This window comes from Leucoraja erinacea, chromosome 30, assembly GCF_028641065.1.
Source record: "Leucoraja erinacea ecotype New England chromosome 30, Leri_hhj_1, whole genome shotgun sequence".
Classification (NCBI taxonomy): Eukaryota; Metazoa; Chordata; class Chondrichthyes; order Rajiformes; family Rajidae; genus Leucoraja; species Leucoraja erinaceus.
In genome coordinates, this window is record NC_073406.1 from 5190832 (window position 1) to 5210435 (window position 19604).

Sequence of the window (19604 nt, forward strand, 5' to 3'; positions counted from 1 at the left end):
TAATGTACATTACAGCGATATAAGCCAAGGATGAAATTCTTACTTGCAGCAGCACAGCAGCTTTTGTTGCGTGCTAACCAGTCAGCGTAGAGACAATATGTGATTACAATCACGATACCCATGAGAAGAACGAGTTTTCATGCTTCTGTACCTCTTGTCTGAGTTGGTCTTGGTGTTGTGTCCAGCACGGTGACTGTGGGCCGAAGGGCCTATCGCTGTGGTGTGTAGGTTGTACACATGGCCGCTCAGGAGGCCGAGCGTTCTCACCGCGGCTGGCCCGACTCCCGCACCATCCCTGAATTGTACATACACCTTCCAGGCAGCAGAAGGAAGCTTGGATCAAAGCCAAATACGTGGAGAAGAAGTTCCTGAAGAAGTTGCCGACGGCCGAGGCGCTGACAGACGCCGAGCGCAAACCGCGGCGATGGAGCGTCAAGAAGTGCCGGCGGCACAACAGCTCCACCAAAGCCCCGGTGGCCCGGCGACGGTATCGCCACGATCCCGGCAACGTGTCGCCAGCAACGTTTGCTGCAGGTGAGAGGCACCGTGTTCCGTTTCACCGCGTTATATTGTAGCATCTGGTAGTGAGTGAGTGGGTGGGTGAGTGGGTGGGTGAGTGGGTGGGTGGGTGGTGAGTGGGGGGGGGTGAGGGGTGGGGGTGAGGTGAGTGAGGGAGTGGGTGGGTGAGAGGAGGGGAGGGAGTGGGTGAGTGGGTGAGTGAGTGGGAGGGAGGGAGGGAGTGAGTGGGTGAGTGAGTGAGTGGGTGAGTGGGTGTGAGTGAGGGGGGGTGTGTGTGTGTGTGTGGGCGGGTGTGAGCGGGAGAGGGTGGGTGGGTGAGTGGGGGTGTGAGGGGGTGGGTGAGTGGGTGAGGTGAGTGAGTGGGAGTGGGGGGTGGGTGAGTGGGGGGGGGTGGGTGAGTGAGGGGGTGGGTGGGTGGGGTGAGTGGGTGGATGATGGATGTGTGTGGGTGGGTGGGTGAGGGAGGGAGTGGGTGGTGAGTGGGGTGAGTGGGTGGGGTGAGAGGGGGGGTGGGGTGGGTGAGTGAGGGGGAGTGAGGGTGGGGGAGGGTGAGTGGGTGGGGGGTGGGAGTGAGTGAGTGGGTGGGTGAGTGAGGAGGGGGTGGTGGGAGGGTGAGAGGGGGGGTGGGTGAATGGGTGAGTGAGGGGGGGAGTGGGGGTGAGGGGGGGTGGGTGGGTGAGTGAGTGGGGGTGAGTGAGTGAGTGAGTGAGTGAGTGAGTGAGTGGATGTGAGGGGGGGGTGGGTGGGTGATTGAACCCGGGTCTCTGACACTGAAGCACCACCATGCTGCCCTAAGTGAGACAGAGATCAGCGACGTTGTTTCTCGGTTCTGGCTCACTGTTGCTCTCCTTCCTGCCCCGTCCCCTCGACAAACACAGCAGCCGCACTGGAGAGAAAGTTCCGCAGGGATTCGCTGTTCTGCCCCGACGAGATGGACTCGCTGTTTTCCTACTTCGACACGACGGCAGGACCTCGCAGTAAGTCTCCTCTCGTGCCCGACCCCACCGCGCTGGCCCCGGGTACACAACACACTGGCCCCAACGTACACTGGGGGCCACTCTGCCGGGACCCTCACTGCTGCGAGAACGAGAGTATGAATCCCAATCAATGTAGGGTTAGTGTAAATGGTGCGTGACGGTCAGTGCAGACCGAGTGGGCTCGTGTTGCTGCATCTTAATATAGACCAGCACAGGGACAGGCCCTTCGGCCCACAATGTCTGTGCTGAACATGATGCCAAGTTAAACTAATCTCCTCTGCTTGCATGTGAGCCTTGTATATCCCTCCATCCCCTCATTTCCATATGGATTCCCTCCATATACAGGTGGCTCGCAAATGCTACTATAGCATCTGCCTCCAGCACTATCCCTGGATGGTCCAGGCATTCCCCAGTGTGTGCATGTGTGTGTGCGAGAGAGTGTGTGTGTGAGTAAGTGTGTGTGTGTGTGCGTGTGTGCATGTGAGTCTGTGTCTGTGAGAGAGTGTGTGTGGGTGGCCACTCTGCATGTGAGTCACTGTCGAGTGAGAGTGTGTGTGTGAATGTAGTGAGTGTGTGCATGTGTGTGTGACGTGTGTGTGCAGTGTGAGTGTGTGTGTGTGTGTGTATATTAATATGTGTGTGTGTAGGTGTGTCTGTGTGTGTGTGTATGTAGTTGTGTGTGTGGGGATAGAAATGAATGCGTGTGTGTATATGAGAGAGTGTGTATATGTGTGTGTGTGCCATTTCATGTGTGTGTGTGTGTGGGCATGGTGAGTGTGTGAAATGCTGTGAGTGTGTGTGTCTGTGTGAGTGTGTGTGTGTGTGTGTGTGTGTGAGTGTGTCTGTGCGTGCGTGTGTGTGTGAGTCTGTGACTGTGTCTGTATGTGCGTGTGTGCGTGTGTGTGTGTGTGAGTCTGTGTCTGTGAGAGTGTGTGTGTGTGTGTGTCTGTGTGTGTGTGTGTCTGTGTGAGTGTGTGTGTGAGTCTGTGTCTGTGAGTGTGAGTCTGTGTGTGTGCGTGTGTGAGAGTGTGTGTGTGTACTAGTGTAATCTTTGGGTGAACAAGACCATGTCCACTCCCTGCACCATCTCTGCCTCTGGTGACAGTATCGTACATCAGGTGTTCCCTGGGGCGCCGACACTCCCCCCTCTCCCCCCGTGGTCAGTGTGCGGGTGTTGACCGAGTCCTGTTCTCCACCCGCAGGCCCTGCAGGTCTGAGCAGCGACAGTGGGCTGGGCGGCAGCACTGACGGCAGCACGGACATCCTGGTATTCGGCACGGTGGTGGACCGCGTCACTGAGGAAGGTTAGTCACCGCGCTCCCGCTTCTCCGCCCGCGCCCTCCTTGTAATTACCAAAAATAAATATAATCCATTATTTACAATAAAAACATGTCCAGTGCAAGAACACGATCTACAAACCCACCGTCATAACACAAAGTAAAACATTCTTAAATACCAAATACACTGAACTGTGGGCGGCACGGTGGCGCAGCGGTAGAGTTACTGCCTCACGGCACCAGAGACCCAGGTTTGAACCTGACTCCAGTTGCTGTCTGTACGGAGTTTGCACGTTCTCCCCGTGACCGTGTGGGTTTTCTCCAGGATCTTCGGTTTCCTCCCACGCTCCAAAGACGTACAGGTTTGTGGGGTAATTGGCTTTTCAAGTCGGACTGGTTGTAGTACTTTAGTTTAGAGATACAGCGTGGAAACAGGCCCTTCAGCCCAACGAGTCCACACTGACCTGCGATCCCTGCACAGTAACACTATCCTACACACGCTAGGGACAATGTTTACATTTATACCAAACCAATTTACCTACAAACCTGTACGTCTTTGGAGTGTGGGAGGAAAGTGAAGATCCTGGAAGAAACCCACGCAGACACGGGGAGAACGTACAAACTCCACACAGACAGCACCCGTAGTCAGGATCGAACCCGGGCAGCAACTCCACCTGCGCCACATGGTGGGGAGTAATGCCCCTGTCCCACTTAGGAAACCTGAACGGAAACCTCTGGAGACTTTGCGCCCCGCCCAAGGTTTCCGTGCGGTCCCCGGAGGTTTTTGTCGGTCTCCCCACCTGCTTCCACTACCTGCAACCTCCGGCAACCACCTGCAACCTCCAGGAACCGCACGGAAACCTTGGGTGGGGCGCAAAGTCTCCAGAGGTTTCCGTTCGGATTTCCTAAGCGGGCCAGGGGGCATAAGGGAGAAAGCCGGAGCAGAGCGATGCTGAGGGGGAGGGGCTGACTGTGGCTTTTGCTCTGTCGACAGTGGGCGAGGTGTCGGAGGAGTCGAGCGGCGAGGTGGAGATTGAGCCGGAAGCTTCGGACTCGGAGGACGTGCGGGAGCTGCATCCCGGGATGCTGGTGTACAAGGCGGCTCAGGCCCGCAACCTGGCCGTCATGGCCCAGGCCCTGGCCCACGGGGCCAACGTCAACTGGGTCAACGATGAGGACGAGAACAAGACGCCGCTGATCCAGGCTGTCATCGGGGTGGGTTTGTATTGTATTGTATTTTAATGACCACACAGCCAGGCTGGTGGAATTTGTTATCAGTACAGCTCGGTACAGGTTCCAACATTTCATCAAACATTAAACATATAGCATAGATATACATACAAACAGACGCATTACATAATACATAAGGGCCATGCTTATTCTTATTCCTCACCATACAGAGTTTAAAATGTTAATTGCAGTGGGAATGAAACTGCTTTTAAAGCGGTTTGTTTTTGAGGCAATTGTCCTGTAGCGCCTTCCAGAGGGCAGTAGCTGAAAGGCATAGTGTGCAGGGTGAGTAGGATCAGAGATGATCTTGCGGGCTCTGTGTAATGTCCGTTTGTGGTAAAGTGATTCAAGGGATGGTAGGGGTAAGCCAATAATTTTAGATGCTCTGTTGATGATCAGCCATGTAATTTCTTCCGGGAGAGTGAGTCGAGACTGCCGAACCAGACTGTGATGGATGAAGTGAGGATGCTTTCGATGATGGCTGTATAGAAGCGGAGCATGAGATGAGACCTTGCTCTGAACTTCCTGAGCTGTCGGAGATGGAAAAGTCTTTGCTGGGCTTTCCCATAGATGTGGTCTGCGTTTGTCCTCCATTTGAGGTTGTTGCTGATGTGGGTTCCAAGGAGTTTGAATGTGTCAGTGATGGAGATGGATTCACCTTTAATGAGCACAGGAGTTTTGGGGGAGTTTTGTGCATTCCCTCCCCCTCTCACACAGCCTGTCTGCCTGCTCATTGCACCGTTCGAGAACTGTTCTGTTTAGTTTATTACCGTCACGTGTGCCGAGGTCCAGTGAAAAAACATCTGCGTTCTTGCTCCCCAGTCAAAGACTGCACCTGACACATCAACCCATCCACAGTCCACAGATAGAGATAGAGGATAGCAAAAATGCTGGAGAAACTCAGCGGGGTGAGGCAGCATCTATGGAGCGAAGGAAATAGGCAACGTTTCGGGCCGAAACTCAAAGGAAATAGGTAACGTTTCGGGCCGAAACCCGTAAGGGTTTCGTCCCGAAACGTTGCCTATTTCCTTCGCTCCATAGATGCTGCCTCACCCGCTGAGTTTCTCCAGCACTTTTCTGCCTCCCTTCGATTTTTCCAGCATCTGCAGTTCCTTCTTCAACATAAAGATAAAGGATGCACCATTTAGTGCAAAGATATCGTGTATCTACACTGTGGACGGCTCAATTGTAATCATGTATTGTCTTTCTTTGCTGACGCAACAAAAGCTTCCCGCTGGACACGTGATGATAAACTAAACGGAGACTGTGGCTTCAACTTCTAACGTTGAGTTATAGGATCCCGCAGGCAGCATCCGTGGAGGGAATGGACAGGCGATCTTCTGGGTCGGGACCCTTCTACAGACTGATGGGGTAGGGGGAGAGAAAGCTGGATAAGAGAGGTAGGGGTGGGACACAGCCTGGCGAGGGAATGGATGGATACAGGTGAAGGCAGTTTAGACTGGCCGCTTGGTTCAGTAAATGACATAGGCTAGAGGTGAAACACTGGATGCTTTCAAGAGAGGGCTCTTAAAAATAGAGTCTGGGGATATGGGGAGAAGGCAGGAACGGGGTCCTGATTGTGGATGATCAGCCATGATCACATTGAATGGCGGTGCTGGCTCGAGAGAAAGGGCCAAATGGCCTCTACTCCTGCACCGATTGTCTGTTGTCTATTGTCTGACAAGGGGTCACAGGTGAGGAGAGGGGGAATCCTTTAGCGGGAGAGAAATGTGAAGCACAGAGGAGGGTGAATCTCTGGAACATCTGCCACGAGGGTAGTTGGGGGGGGGGGGCTATATTTAAGAGGGAGTTAGATGTGGCCCTTGTAAAAGGGGAGGGGTATGGAGAGAGACGGGATACTGAGGGGGATGAGCCATGATCATATTGAAGCGTGGGGCTCGATAGAATGGCCTACTCCTGGGACTGGAGCATGATAGAAGCAGGGTGGGAGAGATGGGTGTAACACTGGGGTGGGGGCCCGACTTAGGTGTAGATGTTAATGTTCATGGCATCTGGTAAACTTTGAGGTTGTCTGTCTGGCAGGGATTTTTTGTGGGGGGGGGGGGGGTGTGAAACGTGGGGAGAGTTTTCTTAACACCTTAGCTTCAGACTCTTAACCTTATAAAGTCAGCTGATGAAAAGTCAGCTGATGAAGTACAGGCCAGTGTAAATAGCTCTTTATTGTGTAGATGAGTGTGAGTGGCAGGTGGGCTGTGATTGGGAAAGTGGGGAGAATATGATCCGTGAGGATTAGTGTAAGTGGGTGCTTGATTGTCAGTGTGGACTAGATGGGCTGAAGGGCCTGCCTCTGTGTTGTGTGACACTTGCACCTTGTCAGAACTCTCTCCTCCCATTGTTTGCACAATAATTATTGTTGTTCCTTGGCAAGCGGGTGTTCCTTGGCAAGCGGGTGCTCGAGTTACTCCAGCCGTTTGTGCCCATCTTCGGTGCAGTCCCTTCTTCCACGTCCCTTTATCAGATGTGTTTTGTCTTCGCCAGGGATCGCTCGTCACCTGTGAGTTTCTGCTGCAGAACGGGGCCGATGTGAATCAGAAGGACATCCGAGAACGTGGCCCGATTCACCACGCTACCTACCTGGGCCACACTGGGTAACGACCCTTTTACCCATCTCTCTCAGTCCGTCAGTAAATTTGGGGAACGGCAGAAATCCTCTGTCAGACGTTTAATCCAGGCCTCTAGTGTGGCATGTGTTTGTCGTTTGTCCTGAAGAGGAGCCATGAATGGATGCCATGGGGAAGGGACCTCCACTCCCTCCTCTCACCCCCCAGCATCCCAGCTGTTTAAACGTTGAACTTCCAACATCTTTTAGTTTTAAAGATCCAGAATCCTGTCCTTCCATCACCTGTTCATTGTTATCCCACTGGCAATTTACAGAGGGCATTAGCCCACAAACTCACACCTTCCTGGGATACACAGGAGCAGGACCTTCAGCCCACAATGTCTGTGCTGGATGTGATGCCAGGTTAAACTAATCTCCATCTGCAGGTGATCCATGTGTCTCCACTCCCTGCATATCCATGTGCCCATCTTATACACCACTGTTGTACCTGCCTCCACCGCCACCCCCACCCCAGCCAGCATATCCCAGTCATCCACCACGATCTGCCCCGCACATCTCCTTTAAACTTTGCCCGTCACCATTTGTGCGTGTGCGTGTGCGTGTGCGTGTGTGCGTGTGCCTGTGTGTGTGTGTGTGCGCGTGTGTGTGTGTGTGTTGTGTTGCGTGTTGCTGTACTGGTGCAGTGTGATGTTAGTGAGGGTTGGCGTGAAGCAAACGTCATCTCACTTTGTGCCCCCCCCCTTTACAGCCAGGTGTGCCTCTTCCTCAAGCGGGGCGCCAACCAGAACGCGGTGGACGATGACGGGCAGGATCCGCTCAGCATTGCCGTGCAGGCGGCCAACGCTGACATCGTCACTCTGTAAGCTTCATCTACCCATCCAAACGCCGCGTCAAACACCAGTTATATCGGCCTCCACGACCACCACCCCTGGCAGCACGATCCCGTCCCCTCTCTCGCTTGCCCCCCCCCCCCCCCTCGTGTCCGCCCCCCCTCCTATCACCTCTCGCCCCCTCTCTTTGTCCCCCCCTACCCGTCCCCTCTCCCCCCTTGCTCTAAGGGTAGGTCGGTGATGAAGGATTACTAATCCACGCTCTCTCTCCCCCCCCCCCCCCGCAGGCTGCGACTGGCAAGGATGAACGAGGAGATGCGTGAGACAGAAGGCCCGTTTGGACAGCCAGGTCAATATCCCAGCAGCAGTCCCACCGAGCTCCAGTACAGGAAGTGCATTCAGGAGTTTATCAGTCTTAAGATAGACGAGTGTTAGGAGGGGCCGCCCCCAGCGGGCGATGTCACTGGGCCTTCCTCGTGGGTGGTGTCTGGGCCAGTGGGACATTTGTCCCATGACCGCATTCACTGGCGTTGGTGGTGAAACAGGACTAGGTACAGCGCTCGCCTTTGTTGTTGTGTGAACAGATAACTAGCCTTCGCCAGCTTCCAGTTTTACTGTGCGAGCTCTGTAAATTTAGTAACTTATGAAAGAGTTAGTGACAGGGCATCCCTTATCTCTGCTGGTGGGCCACTTCACCTGCACAGACCCGACCAGATCTGAAGAAGGGTTTCGGGCCGAAACTCAAAGGAAATAGGTAACGTTTCGGGCAGAAACCCGGAAGGGTTTTGGCCCGAAACGTCACCTATTTCCTTCGCTCCATAGATGCTGCTGCACCCGTTGAGTTCCTCCAGCACTTTTGTCTACCTTCGATTTTCCAGCACCTGCAGTTCCTTCTTAAAAACGGAGAATTCACAGTCTCGAAACAGGAAAAAATCATACGGTTAGAAACTAAGATGGACACGCATAGTTGGAGTAACTCAGCGGGTTCGGCAGTGGGTTTTGCTGCCCGACCCCACTGAGTTATTCCAGCGCAATGCGTCTATCTTCGGTTTAAACTGGAACCAGTTCCTTCCTACAGACAGGTCAGGAATGGAGATTTCAATTTGAAGACACAAGGTACTGCAGATGCCGGTTTACACAAAAAAAGTGCTGGAGTAACCCACAAAAAAGTAAAGTGCTGGAGTAACTCAGCTTGTCAGGCAGCATCTCTGGAGGACACAGATAGGTGACGTTTCAGGTCGGGATACCCAATGTCTATCAGAGATCTGTTTTTTTTGTAAACAAGCATCTGACATTCCTTGCGTCTCCAAACGAAAGGCAGAATCAACAGGCTTACTTGTTTCAAAACGAAGGCTGTTCACAAGTCACCAAATGTAACGTAAAAAAAACCTTCTCCGCTTTCACCAGCAACGTGATGCCAGTTTGCAAGCCTGATACATGCGGCACTGCTGGGTTGAGATGAGAAACATGCACTCGGACTTGGCTGCATTGGTGCTGCAGAATCCGTTACCTTGGTCACGGGGGTAAAATGCATTCTGGCACATTAGGAAGATTTATTAGTACAAGTGAGCTCAGTGAAACATCCTGCACTGGGCTCACTTTAATAACATCAACAGTTTATGAATAGCCATTTTTAACTGCCCGTTGAATAACTTGAAATAGGAACTAAATATGACTTTATATGATATTCAGCTTTTCTATGACGCATCTGTGGAAATGCAGAGCGAGGAGGTGTGGAGCCATATCAACCTAGCTCATTCAAACATTTCTTTACTGAGAGGCTGCATCCAGGAACCAGGGGCTGAGTCGTCGAGATCCAGCTCGAGGGTTTCCTGTAACTCAGTTCCCTGGTGACACTGTGCGAATGGTGATTTATCAATGACAGACCAGCTCACCTTGTCAAAGAATTGTACTGATTCTGGCTTGGTGCCTGTACAGTAGGTGTTGTGTGTGTGTGTGTGTGTGTGTAGATGATGTGTTCATGCTTGATTTCCTTTAATCGGCTGGTTACAAGTCTTTCTCAAATCATCAAAAAAAAAAAAATCACACTTTTTGGGGGGGGGGAGTTCTGTAAATATTTAAAAAAGGAGTTTTTGTTCTGGTCGGGACAATTTATTTAAAATGAAATAGAGTATGAATTAGATTATATGTATAAAGCAACTTGGTGCACTTTTCCTACCTTACAGTATTGTTTTCTGTTACAATTTGTGAATTCTCGCAACAAACAGTAGAAGTGTCGTTTTAAATTGTTTATTTATATGAATTGCCCGGAGGAATTGTGCAATGAAAAAAAGAACCAATACAGGTAAACTGTGTTTATTGTTGGAGATGTGTTTTTTTTCTTTTGTAACACCATAGAGTGTATTTTTTTAAATTGACACATTTTGTTTTGTATTGGCCCAGTGCAGACCTAATGTCTGAGCTTTTAGTCAGCGTGGCGCACATCTGCGCGGTTTTTATTCCGTTGTTTGGCATAGAGCACACGGCAAGTTCTTAATAGATCTGTTTTATTGCATTTGGTTTTTTTTAAAGTGCTTGATTTTTCCGCTAAGCCTCGGATTACAGGAGAGGTTAGATGGACTCGGATAGCCTCGGAGTGTAAAGTACAAGACAGAATTTCAATTGAAGATTTTTTTTTTTTTTTTTTTTTGCTTTTTAAAATTGTACCTGGCGTTAGCCAGGTACAATTTTAAAAAGCGAAAAAAAAAAAAATCTTCAATTGAAATTCTGCCTTGTACTTTACATGGAACAGTTTTTAAACTGGATTGTCATATCTCAAAAAACAACTCATCGTTTCGTAGTCTAATGCGAGAGGCACGTTGCAAGGCTGGTAAATAAAGTGTGCCTTTGGGCAAAAAAAGGGAACTATAAAACACTAATGTTTAAACGTGTCTCAAGAAGGGCCTCGACCCGAAACGTCGCCCATTCCTTCTCTCCAGAAATGCTGCCCGTCCCGCTGAGTTACTCCAGCATTTTGTGTCTATCTTCGTCAGACTCTGAAGAAGGGTCACCCGAAACGTCGCCCATTCCTTCTCTCCAGAAATGCTGCCTGTCCCGCTGAGTTACTCCAGCATTTTGCGTATACCAATGTTTAAACGCCCCATCCCTTTCCAGCACTCAGTGGGTTTGCCATTCTGTGTCCAGTGTCAGGGTGAGAATAGAACAGAGCAGGAACAGGTTCCTCGGGCTATGCAGAATATCATCCCATGTAAGACCAATCTCCTCTGCCTCCATGTCATTATTGCTTAATTCCTGGCATATCCATGTCCCAACCAAAAGCCACTCTCATAACTACCTCCACCACCAGTCCTGGTAGTGTGTTCTAAGCACCCAACACCCTCAAAAGAAACTTGCCCTGAATATCCTTTAAACTTAGTCCCCTTCACCCCAATGCCATGCCCTCTACTCTTTGATATTCCCACCCTGGAGAAAAAGGTTCTGACAAGTAAGTCTACCTTATCGATGGCTCAATGTTATATACTTCTGTCAGGTCTCCCTCAGCCTCCAGACAAAACGACCCTAGTTTCCCTTTCCCACGACTTTCAGTCTGAAGAAGGGTCTCGACTCGAAACATCACCCGTTCCTTCTCTCCAGAGATGCTGCCTGTCCCGCTGAGTTACTACAGCATTTTGTGCCTGTCCTAGTTTATCTAACCCCTCCTTGTAACTAAAACCCTCGATTCCAGGCAGCATCCTAGTAAATTTAATTTGCACCCTCTACAAAGACTCCACATCCTGTAACAGGGTGACCAGAGGCTGCTGTTAGGGTGCCTCAGTATCTCTCACACAAACAGAAGAACGAGCAAACATTCACCACACACCCCTTCCTCCCATCGACACATGACCTCACCACGGAGGGCGCTCTGCTTGCTGCGCCACAGTGCATTCTAGACATTATCAAGTGACGTTGATTCAGTAAAGTACTTCCACCAGATATTGATCCTCACTCAGGTCTGTTTAATGGCCAGGCCCACCGTTATAGGGGAAACACTGGCCTCCATATCTTGGATTTATGTCACCAGCAAGTTGAAGTGGTTTACCAAGTCTCCCGACTAGAGACAATGAAGCAGGATTGGACTGCAGGCTGCTGGAGCTTGCTTTGTCATTCAATGTTCGTGTCAGTCCTGGTCCCGAGTCTGACTCCCTCATGGTGTTGAGATCAGCCTTGGGCAGAGAGTTAATCGGCACGTGTCTGACCATTAATCTCACAGCCGCTCTCCCGCGCTAACACCATCTCTAGAGGTTCTTAACATCCAAAGATGAAGTAAGGGATAGTCAGTGGAAGCAAGTACAATAACATTTAAATGACAGGTACGTGTATGGGACAAGGTTAGAGGGATAGAAACATAGACAATAGCTGCAGGAGTAGGCCATTCGGCCCTTCGAGCCTGCACCACCATTCAATATGATCATGGCTGATCATCCAACTCAGTATCCCATCCCTGCCTTCCCTCCATACCCCCTGATCCCTTTAGCCACAAAGGCCACATCTAACTCCCTCTTAAATATAGCCAATGAACTGGCCTCAACTATGGGCCCTGCACAGGCAAATGGGACTGGTGTTGATGGGGCAGCATGGGCGAGTTGGGCCAAAGGGACTGTGTCCGTATTATATGACTCTAAACCCTATCGAGCCTCCACTGCCCTCTCGATTAGAGAATCAACGATTCACTATTTCAGGCTGAGTAAATGTTATCAATTTAATTCTGAATCACAGACCCCTTTCTTGCAGACAGACCCCAGGGTTAGACCCCCCCCCCCCTAGCCTGGGGAACTATCCTCCTTGCTCCCTCCCTCTATCACCATTGCCGTTCCCCTGTAAATTATCAAATTAACCAACTTAACTAAATGAACAACTTCATTGTTCATAAAGTGTGGCTTTGTTGAGTTGGAATCCAGATCTGCTTAGAACAATATTGCACAGGAACAGCCACACATGATGCCAAGATAAACGATCCGCATCTGGCTGCACACGAGGCACATACATCCATATCCGTGCGCCTCTTAAAGGGCCCGGCCCACTTTCACGACCTGATTCACCACCATTTTTACTCGTGGACATTTTTCATCAGGCTAGAAAAACGCCCCGACCTACTTGATGCCACGAGTGCCTACGACTAGCAGCACGACCTGCCTATGGCCTCGTGACGACCATGCTGCGAGTACGAGTCAAGGGCAAACTCGGCAGAGGTTTGAAAGTGGGACAGGCCCTTTAATGCTGACATCTGTACACAACATTCCAGTTATCTTCCCACCATACAATTGAATATACACTCACTCGTCTCCCACACGACTCTGAGGATTTTCCAGTTAAAATTACTTTTTCCAACTCGATCCTTAACGGCTGTCCCCTCAGCCCGAGGCCGAGCCTCACCCAGTAATGGGGCTACTGGAACAGCACGTCACCTCTGTGGGAAGAGAGCTCATTGTTAGAATGGCCTCAGTATCTCCAGCACAAACAGCAGAATGAGCAGACACTAACCACTCTCTCCAGCCTCTGGGACAGACAGGCCCTCAGTATCTGACACAAATCATCCACAGACTCCAGTGAGGTAGCCTTTATAGAAACATAGAAACATAGAAATTAGGTGCAGGAGTAGGCCATTCGGCCCTTCGAGCCTGCACCGCCATTTAATATGATCATGGCTGATCATCCAACTCAGTATCCCGTACCTGCCTTCTCTCCATACCCTCTGATCCCCTTGGCCACAAGGGCCACATCTAACTCCCTCTTAAATATAGCCAATGAACTGGCCTCAACTACCCTCTGTGGCAGAGAGTTCCAGGGATTCACCACTCTCTGTGTGAAATAAGTTCTCCTCATCTCGGTTTTAAAGGATTTCCCCCTTATCCTTAAGCTGTGACCCCTTGTCCTGGACTTCCCCAACATCGGGAACAATCTTCCTGCATCTAGCCTGCCCAACCCCTTAAGAATTTTGTAAGTTTCTATAAGATCCCCTCTCAATCTCCTAAATTCTAGAGAGTATAAACCAAGTCTATCCAGTCTTTCTTCATAAGACAGTCCTGACATCCCAGGAATCAGTCTGGTGAACCTTCTCTGCACTCCCTCTATGGCAAGAATGTCCTTCCTCAGATTTGGAGACCAAAACTGTACGCAATACTCCAGGTGTTGTCTCACCAAGACCCTGTACAACTGCAGTAGAACCTCCCTGCTCCTATACTCAAATCCTCTTGCTATGAAAGCCAACATACCATTCGCAATGGTAGATGTCAGTAGATTTTCTCAGTAGATGTCAGGGAGAAGGCAGGAGAATGGGGTTAGGAGTGGGAGATAGATCAGCCACGATTGAATGGCGGATGGGCTGAATGGCCTAATTCTGCTCCTATCACTTATGAACTCCAGTGGTCTTACACTTTAACTCCCAATGTTTTTAGGTTGTCCATGGCTGTTAGCAAATGCCTGTCGTTCCTTGATCGAGTTACCCTACATTTACATTCCAGATTTCACCTGTAATGCAAGAGCTGCTGGTTTTCAATATTGCTCAGAGGTTCGATCTGCAAACTTAGTACAGAAAGTCTAGATTTGTGCATGAGAGAAAAACCTAGCTACCCTAAAGAAAATTCCGTAGCGTTGTTTCAGGAGGAAAGATTTAGAACGCAGTGTCCCCAAAGCCCCTGGTAAATGAGGAGGAGTTTTTTCAAGAACTATGTGTTAGTTGGCAACCAGATAAATAAAAACAGTGATTTTTAAGAACCTTTTCCAACGACATTCGCTCTGTTTAGATTGAAGTGTTTTGATTTATCCGTCTGCCAACTAACACATCGTTGTTCCCCCTCTGAATGTGCCAGGTTTTCCCCATCAGCCTCGTGAGTGGGCAAACTCAGTGCTTCGCCAGCTATTGGGGCGGCTTTAGTTTTGTCCCAGCTGTTACCTTGCATCAGCCTTGAGGGAGGTAACGTCCAACTCGTGTGGTCAAATGTAAGCGTGGCTGGATATTCAACCCCCTGCCTCTGTTGCCATCTTTTCTCCAGAGGAAATGAAGCAAAATATTCTCACAATACCCCGTAAATTCACTACTTCCTTCAAAACACAAATAGTTAAATTGCCCAGGAAATGATGTTGTCCATCCCAGGGATTCACCCAGATGCTTCATCAGGGTCACAGATTGGTCGACCCACCACCCACCTCACTGTTTATGGAGGCAGTTTCAGGATTGGGGCGGAGCAGGGGGAGGGAGAGAGCCTGATAAATGTCAAACTGTATCACCTTGCCCCAGGACACAGGGGAGCGGTGGGGTGGAGGAGAGGAGTGGGCATGTGGAGACCAATTGGATAGTTAGTAGTCGATGCCAAAGGATAATTGGCAAAGTACCACGGCTAACTTTGCGTGTATGTGAGTGTTAGATATCGTAGTAGAAAGTGCAAACCTGCATTTTAAGTAAAATTATTGTGAAAAGTGTAGAATTGCTATAGGCTGCAAGTCTTGCTGTAAATAAGCTTTGCAACTTAACCCTGTCACTGCCTGCTTGGTCATGAGCCTGTGCATTCTCTATCTGTACTGAATGTTGTACTTGGACACATTCTGGATCTGTATATCTTTGTACAATTTACACCTGTGTCTGCTTTCTTAATGTCTTTTGAAACACTTAATAAATTCAGTTTGAAATCCTAACAATAAATGGTGCTGCTTCCTTTTGCTGGCTCGTTTACGACAGATTAAATCCTGGCACTTGCTGCCGTGTCCGTTACTGATATCCTCTTTAAGAAACATTGCATCAGTGTTAAAGTTCGCAGGAGTAATTCCGATGCGAAGAATTTCATTACTTTAGTTTTCCGCTGCCCTGTGGTGTACACGGCTCACAGCCTCTCCCGCCCCTCGCGACCCTTGTGCATGTCAGCTGTGGCTCAATCTCCTCACATGGTCGAGAGCCTAGGTCCAACTCTGGAGACCCATTTTAGAACAGGACAAGAACAGGCCCTTCGACCCACAATGTCCGTGCTGAACAGATGCCAAATTACATCATCTCCTCTGCCTGCATATGAAACCATATCCCTTCAATGCACCTATCGATTCTGCCCCAACTACCACCCCTAGCAACATATTTCACGCACTCACCACCCTCGATCAGAAAATAAAATTACCCGGCACATCTCCTTTAAACTTTGCCCCTCCCTACTTTAAAGCCTTGCCCTCTCATCTTTGACATTTCCACCTTGAGAAAAAGGTTATGACCAGCTATTAATGGCTCTCATAGCGTTACATACTTTTAATCGAGTCTTCCCTCGCCCTCCGACACTTTCCAATCTCTCCTCGTAACGAGTATCCTCTAATCCAGGCAGTGTTCTGGTAAATCCCTTCTGCATCCTCTCTAAAGCCTCCACATCCTTCTTGTAAAGAGGCGACCAGAACTGCATACAATCACAGAATCAGTGAAGTGAATTTGGTTTCTCACCGTGCTGCATTGCATAGTTCGGGTCAATTTGGATGCAAGGTTACAGCTTGCATCCAAAGGTCCCCTTGACAATGTGCAGGGAAATCTCCCGAGCAGCCAAAACAAATCCATTCCTCAAACAAAAAAATATCAGAGTATCATCTGCTTGTTACTACAACACCACTACTGGATCACCTGGTCACAAACCATTTTAACTCCCCTGGCCATTCCCATACTGACCTTCCTGCCCTGGGCCTCCATCATTGCCTGAGTGTGGCCACATGCAAACTGGAGGAACAGCACCTCGTATTTCGCTTGGGTAGCTTACAAGCCAGCGGCATCAACATTGAATTTGCTAATTTTAGGTAACGTCTGCATGCACTGCTCCCCCCCTTGTCCCCCCCCCCCCCCCCCCCCCCCCCCCCCCCCCCCCCCCCCCACCCCACTTCACCACTAAAAGTCTGTTAACCAGTTCCACAGTTCGTAATGATGTATGTATTCCTCTTAGGATCATTTTGGTGAGGAAGGGCCCCAACATGAAATGCCACCTGATCATTCCCTCCACAGATGCTGCCTGACCCGTTGAGTTTCCCCAACATTTTGCGTTTCACTATAAATGATGGACCTTTCCACAAAAACTATTCTCGTGCCCGGCCAAAACATGACCTGGTTGGACGACCAATCACTCACCTTCAATGAGAAACTCTGTTCTCCCAGCATTCCTCGCCTGTCCAGGCCACATGCTGGGAGGGAATTGTCCAGCCTTTATCTTTCTTGATTATTATTTGTTGCCTAACTCGCTGGCTTTGCAAAACCCCACAGAAGGTTAAAATATTTAAAGTGTGGTCTTCGACCAAACAACACATCAATAGTCTGAAGAAGGGTTTTGGTCCGAAACGCCGCCTATTTCCTTCGCTCCATAGATGCTGCTGCACCCGCTGAGTTTCTCCAGCAATTTTGTGTACCAACACATCAATAGACGTTGAACAGCTTTGAGCAGAGACAAGCTTGGAGCTGGAGACCCAGGTGTTGGGACAGACCTGTTCTGCACCCGTCTCTCCCACTGGGCCAGGAGTCAGAGTGGTGTTCCCTGTGCTGTGCCTCTTTTTTCAACATGTTGGAACTTGCAGCATTAGCTTTGTAAACTGCTTCAGACTATTTGAAAATGCACAAAACTGCTGCAACCATAATTTCTATGTTCAAGAAGGAACTGCAGATGCTGGAAAATTGAAGGTAGACAAAAGTGCTGGAGAAACTCAGCGGGTGCAGCAGCATCTATGGAGCGGAGGAAATAGGCAACGTTTCGGGCCGAAACCCTTCTTCAGACTCTTTGTCTACCATAATTTCTATGCTAATTTAAAACAAATGAGGGTTAGCGGGAGACCTTGGATCTTTAAAACATCATGAAGGGCACAGATAAGGTGAACAGCCAAAGTAGGGGAACCCTAAACTAGAGAGCATGGATTGAAGATGAGAGGCGAATGATTTGAAAGGGACCTTGGGCAAGTTCTTCACAGAGGGCGAGGTGTACATTGAACGAGATGTAAAAGGAAGCTGTGACTGCTAAACAGTTATATGTGGATAGGAAAGGTATGGAGGTATATGGACTAGGCACAGGTAAGCAGGTTTGGCTCAGTTGGGCAACTTGGCAGCATGGGCCATGTTGGGTCAAGGGCCTGCTTCTGTACTCAAAGACTACATAGTATATATTGTAGCAAAATCCTGAGCGGATTTATACCAGAACCCATTTTTTAGTTTAGTTTAGCGATACAAATGGAAACAGGTCCTTCAGCCCACCGGGTCCACGCTGACCAATGATCACCCAAACACACTAATTCTATATTATCCCACTCTCTCATCTAGAGCATACACGCAAGTGGCATTTTGCAGAGGCCCATTTTAATCTATAAACCTGCACATCTTCAAGACATGGGAGAAAACCGGAGCACTCGGAGGAAACCCACGCGGTCACAGGGAGAACATGCAAACTCCACAGAGACAGCACCCGATGTCAGGACCAATCCCAGGTCTCAGGCACCGCAAGGTAGTAGCTCTACCCGCTCCACCACTGTGTTCTGGGGCAGGAAGACCCTGTTTCATTCACAAGCCCCTTAGAAATGGGGCCAAACTGGTCCATAACAAAAAATCACAGTCACACAGCACACAAACAGAACCTTCAGCCGAATCAATCAATGCCAACCAAGGTACCTCATCCCATTTGCCCACACGACCCACATCACTCCAAACCACTCCTAGCCATGCACCTGCCCAAATATATTTTAAGAAACTTTCAGGCAAATATATTTTGGGAGATTGAGAAATAGCAAGAGATGGTTGGTACCAAGGTGGTACATTCTGGAGAGAGTTGGGAGACTCGTTGAACAGATTTCGAAAGATAAAACACATAGTATAAACAATGTAGGGGTGTTGTAAAGGTTTAAGCTATTGGGCTATAGTTGAACTAATAACCAGAAGGTAGAGTTCAGATCTCAGCACTTTGGAACTTGAGGGTTGAATCCTTCAATAAAATGGTAATATTAGGTTTCAGGTTTATTGCTTTCACGTGAAGTGAGGTACAGTGACTAGTTGGTGTTTGCGTGTATTCCCAAGCAAATCGGTTAATACTTGTCATAGTTAGTACAATCAGTCCAAAACAAGTACGACGGTTGGAGGGAAGGGGAGGGTAAACAGTGGTAGATTGTCACGGATGATATTCGATCCTCCTCTGGTACCATCACGCTGAGAGTAGCCAGGCCCCGGCACGTCTCAATGCAGAGTGTAAATAAACATATGGAATAATAAGTCACCTTCAACCTGCTGCAGATGTGACTTGGTTGGACGGTGATACTCCACATCAGGAACTCTGGGCCACCTGGTCTGGGGCTGGGCGATGGTCTCCCGGCGGTGGAGCCCGGACTGAGGGAGTGTCCTCACCTCCAGCCGCCTCTCTCATGGAACCTGCCTCACATCCCCGTCTCCTGGGTTGAGTTTCCCGCTTGAGTTGACGCCAGTATCCGGGGCCCCGGCATCACAGCAGCTCCACGGCCATTGGAGGTGGAGGTCCACGGCCAATGACGGCAGGGAAGTCTAACCCATGGCCGTTGAGAACCCATGGAGCTCAACGACCAATGGGGTAGATGAAAACCAATGGGGATGGATGACCATTGGCTGTTGGGAACCCATAGACTTCGATGACCAATGACAGATGGGAACCTATGGGGATCAATGAACATTGTGATAAGACGCCAATGGAATTGACCGGTGCAGCTCGATGGCCAATGGCGCGGGGGGGGGGGGGGGGGGGGGGGGTTAAAGCCACGGGGTCCGATGGCTTCAGGTCCGAGTCCTGACTCGGTGGCGCAGCGGTAGAGTTTTGCTGCCTTGATTGGCTTGATAAAAATGTTAAATTGTCCAAGTTGGCGATATGCAGAGTACTGCCCTGCTGACTATAAAATTCAGAAGTTTCAGAAGGACTCCTGACTCCAAGGTACACAAAAATGCTGGAGAAACATCTTCAGTCTGAAGAAAGGTTTCTGCCCGAAACGTTGCCTATTTCCTTCGCTCCATAGATGCTGCTGCACCCACTGAGTTTCTCCAGCTTTTTTGTCTACCTTCGATTTTCCAGCATCTGCAGTTCCTTCTTAGACTCCCGACTCCATCCCGGTGAGGTGCTGCGGGTGGTCGAGTCAGTCCAAGGCCATTCGGTCCATCGCCCCTGGGCCGGCTTTCTTAAAGCTCCGGGAACCAGCTTGGAAATCCACAAGACGGAAGGCAACTTTTTGAAACTTTTAAAGAAAA

At 49.6% G+C, this 19604-nt stretch overlaps 1 protein-coding gene across 1 annotated transcript in view; it reads left to right on the forward strand.

Annotated features, from left to right (window-relative positions):
* Positions 1-15207, forward strand: part of acap3b (ArfGAP with coiled-coil, ankyrin repeat and PH domains 3b) — a 155432-nt gene extending 140225 nt beyond the window's left edge. Inside the window, 7 exon segments of the mRNA XM_055659219.1 lie at positions 320-534; positions 1398-1496; positions 2699-2800; positions 3768-3988; positions 6503-6612; positions 7333-7443; positions 7702-15207. Of these exon segments, the coding sequence (XP_055515194.1) occupies positions 320-534; positions 1398-1496; positions 2699-2800; positions 3768-3988; positions 6503-6612; positions 7333-7443; positions 7702-7849 (1006 nt within the window). The 3' untranslated portion in view covers positions 7850-15207.
* Positions 15208-19604: the final 4397 nt, after the last annotated feature.